The sequence below is a fragment of the Argiope bruennichi genome, chromosome 3 (assembly GCF_947563725.1).
Source record: "Argiope bruennichi chromosome 3, qqArgBrue1.1, whole genome shotgun sequence".
Taxonomy (NCBI): Eukaryota; Metazoa; Arthropoda; class Arachnida; order Araneae; family Araneidae; genus Argiope; species Argiope bruennichi.
This window is the reverse complement of record NC_079153.1, coordinates 136,564,175-136,572,071: the sequence shown is the minus strand read 5'-3', so window position 1 is coordinate 136,572,071 and position 7,897 is coordinate 136,564,175. Positions and strand designations below refer to the sequence as shown.

Below are 7,897 nucleotides of genomic sequence, written 5' to 3'. Positions count from 1 at the left end.
ATTAATACCAAATGCATTAAAAATTTTTGATCTATGTGTTTTTGGTTATGAATGAAAATAATTTCTAAGGCGAAACACAGCTCCTTATTCGCTTCATCTTTGAAATCTTTCGCTTCTTTGGAAAATAAAATTCTCAATAATTTTACTTGAACTGAACCCAAAAAATTATGAAATAACATCATAGCTATTTGTTGTCGTGTTCAACAATATTGTCACATTCTCACTAAATATTTAAATATTTTGAGTTAAAATATGAATCTCGCTTCATTCGAATCAATATTGAACCTCAATGTTTATCATTAGCCTCTTTGAAGATACAAAACCCGAAAATGTATTTTCTATCTTTCGGTTAATTCTCTGAATTACAAACTTCGACTTGAAAGATCCTGCAATACCGTAATTTTCCGAACAATGAATTAAGCTAGCATGCAATAATGGCAATTTATTAAACAAAAAAGGTGTTTTTTTTTCTATTCTGTTTATAGGGAAAAGATATCGAATTCCAGATTACGTTAAAGGTTTCAAACTTACGAAAAAAATTATATGAAAGAGCATAATTTAAAATGAGGTCAACAAGCAACTGATAAATGCCTTTTATTAAAAAAAGTTTTCAGCCTTCTTGGATTAACGAACTGATTAGCAGATGTTGATAACATTAAAAATAGCTTCACATCCATCTGGCCCATGGAAAGAGCGCACTTCTTCCGAATTCGTGACTTAATTTAAGCAAACACGGTTGAAATTAACACCCGTCAGGAGCATCTACCCAAAGGAATAGCAAAAAGGCAACAACAGCTCATTTCTAATATTAGCTTGTTTTCTTTTATTTGATATTCTATTCTTTTTCCCAGCAAGTCGTGACTAAACTTTTCAAAGAACCCCGATTATTCCTGTGCGATACTGGAAAAACCCCGATCGTCAAATTCGGTTCTTGCAGTGTTGCTATTGACCCTTTCCCTCGAACTTGCTTACTGCAACTGCTGATGGGCGCTCACAGCAAGCAAATAAAAATAAACCTATTCCTTTCTCTCGCCACACGAGGAGAGTGAAAACACAAAACTAAAGCGCACACTTTTTCTTTTTTCGCCCAGAGGCATCAATTCATCTTTCTGAACAATTAACCCGGTTATAAGATCGGAGGCAAGGAAACAACTCGTCTACCTACTGCGGCTTCTTTTTTATTTCTCTACTTCCATCTTTCCCCCTATGAAGCGAATCAAAGGGGGAAAAAAAATGAACTCTCATCTTCATTGGCGGATGACCGAAACCGGGACAAAGTAATGTCCAGTGCCTGTCCTACATGTATAAAAGGTCCGTCGCTCGTTGTTCGATCATCATTCGGTGCTCTCTCTTCTGATTACCCAGAACTAGCTGATCCAGAAAAAAGCCCGCACACACCATGGCATCCTTGAAGGTAAGAGTGCTTTTCCCCTCTGTAAAAATGTCTTCACATGAACCTTTCTTAGGATACCGATGTTCCGCTCTTGTAATCCATTAGTGATCAAACAAAACGTTTGCTCATTTCATCGAATCATCAAAGATGACTGAGCTAATTACTAGAGAATTCGTGCTAATTAATTTTTCACGAATCTATATTAAGCAATCATAGCAATTTCTATAAAATGCATTTTAACTTTATTAGACAGTTTTAAAGCTCTGGTATTAATTGGTGCCACAATTAAAAAACAAATTTGAATTTTAGAGGCAGTTAATCCTAAAACATGTAAAATGCTGTCTAGCCATAGAAAATCCTCGTTAAGCTAAATCATTTTTTTTTTCTGTATAAACCTATGTGAAATAGGACAATGTGTATCATTCGGAGAAAAAAAAAATATATAAATTTATAGTTAAGTAATTTATTATTTCTAATGAGTGTTTTTTTTACAAGAAAGATGCTTACAAATATTTGTTTTTTTGGTTACGATTCAAAATGTGTCGAAAATGAGACACAGCCTTATTGTTAAATGAATCTGTAGAACTCATAACGACTGCTTAATTAGGCTCAAGATACGATGCAATATTTCTAACACTTTCTGCATCTCCCTCATTTTTCTGAAGGTTGTTGCTCTGCTTAGATTGTTATCTCTTCTTCTCCTGACTAAATCTCATCTGCAACTTGTTGCTGTGGCACAGAATGCAACTCCGTAAGCTAACTGTTCGATATTTCTGGTTATATTTTCCCACCAACCCATCGATCCACTTCTAGCCCTATAATCTTGGTCAGAGACACAATCTGGTCAATTAAGACTTCACAGGCACTTGCTCAAACTCTTCGGAGTCGCTTTCCACAACGCTATCTGGCCAAATCTTCTTCTATCCGAAAATAAGAATTCATTTCCATCAAGTGCTCAACACAGACTGACACCCAATTAGAAGTTAATCCCAAATGTGACTGTCTCTTCGTCACTCGTTCTATGAAACATCGCTCGTTAAAAGGGTCAATTATAAATACACATGTCAAATCACTCATTATAGAAGGTGCTCGTTAAGCGAGTTTAATTCTTTAGTAAAATTTTTTTTTAAATTTCTCTTTCGATATTTCTAAAGAAGTATGTCAAAAGTATTGAACTCTTAATTAGTTGTATTCTTCTTAACTAAAAGCAGTTTATAAAATTATTACGTTTTTTTTATCTACTCTTTAATAAACACTCAGTATTTCGATAATTCATCAAAAAATTTGAGATTGAAACCCATCAGTTGATAAGCCATCATTTGGAACTTGTATTGGACGGAAAACGTCCGGGAAATTTAATAGCTATGAAATTAGGAAGCAATTTTTGAAAATTTTTAACTTTCTGTCAGAAAGTGAAATGGACAAACGACAGTCAAAATGATAGTAAAAATACCACTTGCGTCTCCTTATTTTCGAGTTAAAATGTTTTTTTTTTATTCTCTCAACAAGCATGTGTTTTTCATTTTGCATTAAGTTTTCTTTATTCAAGCAAATGTGACTGAATAATAATGTTTTATTACCAGAAATTCTTTTGATAAAGCTCTAGTGAAATGCACCGGGTGACTTTCGCTTTTATTCTAAAATTTAATCATGCAAAGTTTTTAAAAAGTAAAATAAAAGTTTTTAGAGCAAAATCTCTCAGTCAAAACAAACATGGGAATACAGGGTGACGCAAAGATACAGTTGCTAAAGTAACGCAAAATAATAGAGAGGCCTGTAATTACCAGCAAAGCTATATATTTATTATCTAATTTTAAAATTTTGAATTTTTATATTTTTTTAAGTCCTCGGGTGTTGCTTTATGATTTCTGTAAGTTCGACTGCTGTATTGATTTAAATATTTTTAAGAAATATTTAAGCAAAATAATGCAACAATGCTACATTGCAAATGATGGCACAAGAACAATATTTTATAATCGTGCTCCAAAGAATTTGAAATATGCAAAGGGAACATGCTTGCTAAACTTTTGTGATAGAAGTTTTCTCCTGCCAGAAACAAATATAGGAATTAGCATTCATTCTGTTTCTCAATCGAGAAAAGTGTCTATCCTAGATTTACTTAATCTAAAATGAATTTCACCATTTAAAATAAAACTGACCTTTAACTATTGCGTAGAAGAGAAGGAAATTCGATACCAAATGCAACAATTTTACTTTTATTAACCTTATGATAGAATTCATAATGACATGTAATAATAGCCTGATGGCAATTGTTGAAAGCAACTCCTCATCAACAGCAGCGAACTATGAATTGCCTTTAACAATGGTCAGCTTCTCTGAGTGCCCCCAGCTGTGATCGAAAGGGAAATTGATTTGCGAGTTGCTATTTCTGGTTTCCGAGCCATTAGAAAAGAACTGGATTTAATGAGGTCGAGAAGAAATGCACAGCAGCAAAAAAGTAACAGCATTCATGAATTTCGATGTCAATGTCTCTTTGACCTTCTGGTGGTGTTCTATTTTACGCGTGCTCTAAAACAAACAAATAAATAGAAAAATATTTTCAACCAAAAGGCTACATTCAAACCTTATGCTTTTAAGCATTCTTGGCTTCAAAAGGTGTTCAGGAGATTTCTTATATGCAAAATATGTTGGTATGCATCTCGGTGCTTGTTGTTTTAGTTTCCTTTTCATTCTGTTAATGTTAGACATTAATTTATCTCATCTCACAAATTTGTTTATTAAAAAAATTGTTGAAAAAATCTATAGCTGAAGGGTTTTACTCTGTATTCACTGTCTAAACGCGTGCTTTTATTTTATGCCTTTGATTTTTCTTATTTGTAAGACAACCTTTTTTTTTCAGTTCATTCATTAGAATTGTTTAATTATTTAAACGTAATATATGGTTTTACATTAAAAGCGATGAAATGTTTCAAAAAGTGAAATTAAAAAGTTCAATGTTTAATGTCATAGATTTTCATTGAACATTGAAATATGTAATTTGAATTATTAAAACTTTGCTACTGAACTGAACAGTTGAAGTTTATTGAAATATTATTATTTCTCCGGATTACTTCCAGACTCGATTTTCCTGAAATTTGAAAAAATTGAATGATGACTAAATAATTTTACATACATAATTGAATTTTAATGGAAATTTCCAATTTCTAAATAACTATATAATAAAAATTAGCAGAGACTGTTGTTTTATAATTACAACAAATATTTAAAAACCAATATATTTAATTCTTCACGTATTCATCCTATTTTTTTACGTTAAACATATTGCTCCATCCATATAATTAGAAAACCTTGAATAAAATTAAATATTTCTCTCCAAAGTAATAAACTACTATTTAATATATTTCTTTTCTGGGGCCAACTTACATTTAGAAAATTATTTTCAGGTTATTTTAAATAATAAAAAAAAATGAAAAAAATACTATTAATTTACAGCTTATTTATATAAAATCCATTCATTTGTTTGTATGCGTTCGGACCTCTTAATAATGAGTTAATCTTAACATTGTACTGTGGAATAAAAACAATTTTTAATAACTAAAAATAACTGCATTGGACTCAAACATTGTAAAATAATTGGTTGAATTTCCTAAACATCCCGTTTCTTTTAGCTATGGGTACTCAGCTGTCTCGTCCTGAGCGCAACCTGCGTCAAGATTGAGAAGAAGAAGACCATTTCCTCAGCGAAGGATCTCGTAGCCGCTGCTACTGGCTATGTAGGAGGCGGTGGTGGTGGCGGATACGGGGGAAGTAGTGGAGGTGGAGGTTATGGAGGAGGTGGAGGAGGCGGTGGCGGAGGATATGGTGGAGGTGCTGGAGGCAAAGGAACCACAATCCTCCTGGCTATTCCAGTTTCCCTAAACGGAGGTGGCAAGGGAGGTGGTAGCGGTGGGGGCTACGGTGGATCTTCTGGAGGTGGAGGAGGATATGGAGGATCCTCCGGCGGCGGAGAAGGTTATGGAGGAGGCTCATCAGGAGATTATGGCGGTAGCATTTCTCTTGGTGGTGGATATGATGCTGGTTCTACTGGTGGAGACTATGGGGGAGCTTCTCTTGGAGGAGGATATGGTGGAGACATTGGCGGGGAATATGGAGGCGGCAAAGGAGGAGATGGAGGATATGGAGCTGCTCTCGGTGGTGATGGTGGATATGGTGGTAAAGGTGGTGATGGAGGATATGGTGCTGCTCTTGGAGGAGTATCTAGTGGATATGGTGGATCTTCCGAAGGAGGATATGGAGGTGGGTCTGCTGGTGGATATGGAGGCGGATCTTCGGGAGGCGGTAAAGTTCAAATAATCACCCTTGGAAGTGCAGGCGGTGGATACGGAGGAAGCAGTGGTGGCGGCGGAGGATACGGTGGAAGCAGCGGAGGATATGGTGGAAGCAGTGGTGGTGGAGGAGGTTATGGAGGGAAAAGCAGCGGAGGTGGAGCAGGTTATGGAGGAAGCAGCGGAGGTGGAGGAGGATATGGAGGAAGTAATGGTGGAAGCGGTGGTGTAACTCTCCTTGGTCTTAGTATCAGTAGCTTGGGAGGTGGCAAATCAGAAGGTGGATCTGGAGGCTATGGTGGTGGATCTTCTGGAGGATATGGAGGTAGTAGTGGAGGATCTGGAGGATATGGAGGCAGTAGTGGTGGAGCTGGAGGATATGGAGGAAGCGGTGGGGATGATTACTCTGCAGCTTTAAGTGCTCTTGGAGGTAGTTATGGTGGTAGCAGTGGTGGTGGAGGATATGGAGGTTCAGTTGGAGGAGGAAAGGGAGGCAGTGGTGGATATGGAGGTGGACTTGGTGGCGGTTTAGGTGGATATGGTGGCTCTGGAGGAAAGAGTGGTGGACTCGGAGGTGGATATGGAGGTGGTAGCGGAGGTGGAAAGGGTGGCTATGGAGGTGGTCTTGGTGGACTAGGTGGTGGATATGGAAGTGGAAGCGGAGGAGGAAAAGGCGGTTATGGAGGAGGTCTTGGTGGTGGTCTTGGAGGAGGTTACGGAGGCGGAAGCGGAGGTGGCAAAAGCGGAGGATACGGAGGCAGCAGCGGAGGTGGTGGAGGTTATGGAGGAAGCAGCGGCGGTGGAGGAGGATATGGAGGAAGTGGTGGAATCAGCAAAGGAGGCTTTGGTGGTGTTTCTAGTTACGGAGGCGGTGACTGGTCCTGGTGATTAGGTAATATATCATTGTGATTATCTAATTAATAATAATAATTTAAAATGCTTACTCAATCTAAAGAAAAGAAAGTTTCAAATCCAATAAAGAACTTTGGAAAATCTAATTCATTAAAAAGGTATAAAATTTAAATTTTTGCTCACAGATAATTTGGAAGTATTTATTAATTAGCAGCGCATACATTTTACGTGCATTATGCTTTTTTTAAAGAATTATTGATCAATAGCAATTTTAATCGAAACGACAATATCTTTAGGGAATAAGTATTAATCCTATTTGTAGAATACTGTCATTTTTTTTTCTTTACGTGATCTCTTATCCAAATATAATTTCAAAAATGCATTTTTTTTCGTAATGATGGTATAAGCTAAAATAGTTTTTTGTAGCATAATATCTGGAAGTGATGTTTTGAGAAAAAAATCTTAAGAAAAAAACTTTTAATCTGCTAGCAAATTAACTACCAAAATTTTTTTATTGATGATTACTCCCTTTTAAGTACTAAAATATATGTTAGTCATACGAAAAATGATATAATATATCCACTGATTTAGAAACACTCTGAAAAAAGGGTGTCAGCCTTAAACACATTTGTCATTAGGAGAAATATTTTGATTTTTAAAGCTGCAATAAATAACTGAAAAAATATAATTTTTTTCTTTCTTTTTTCAGAGAGCTGAGCAGGATCTCCTATTGTGAATATTTTTTATTGGAAGGACTTTTTTTAGTGTTGCAGCTGCTTTTGTCAGCTGCTCCCTGTACAGTTAGTTGTTCATGTGCTCACTCACTAAAGGCATTATTCCATGTCACAGCTGCGACGTGTTCCACAGACCTCGCAGGCTCTTTCCCACCAGCTTCCATTCGTGCCACGAATGCTTGAATCACTGGCGAGGAAGATGCTTCGCATACGAGTAATATTTGGAGGTTCGCGGGATCCACTGGAAGGATGCGCATGCGCAGTTCCCGCCTCATGCATAGCATCGTCGAACCTTAAATGTTAATCGTCTGTACTTCGAGGTTCCTAATTTGTAAAAAAAAAAAAAAAAAATGCAAACATAGAACCCGAGAAGCGCCCTGTACTTTTTTCCTTGCGATAAAAGAAAATAAATTATTTTTGTAGAAAAATGTCTATGTTTTTTCTCATAAAATTATAATTATTCATAAAAATATTCACATCTGTTTGCTAATACATGTAACACTAATCCATTAATTATTGGTATTAATATTGCTTTGGTATTATTAATCTAATGTCTTTATGTATTTCAGATTCAATTAATCATTACTAAAATGAAAAAAAAAATGAGTTATTAAATTATTAGTAGTTATTGA

General features: G+C 35.9%; 1 protein-coding gene across 1 annotated transcript; it reads left to right on the top strand.

The window, feature by feature from the left end:
* Positions 1-1,306: 1,306 nt before the first annotated feature.
* On the top strand, positions 1,307-7,668 carry LOC129962626 (uncharacterized). Its single transcript, XM_056076476.1, has 3 exons — positions 1,307-1,414; positions 5,023-6,571; positions 7,241-7,668. Exons 1-2 carry the CDS (start codon positions 1,400-1,402, stop codon positions 6,565-6,567), a joined length of 1,560 nt encoding a protein of 519 aa, XP_055932451.1. The 5' UTR covers positions 1,307-1,399; the 3' UTR covers positions 6,568-6,571; positions 7,241-7,668.
* Positions 7,669-7,897: the final 229 nt, after the last annotated feature.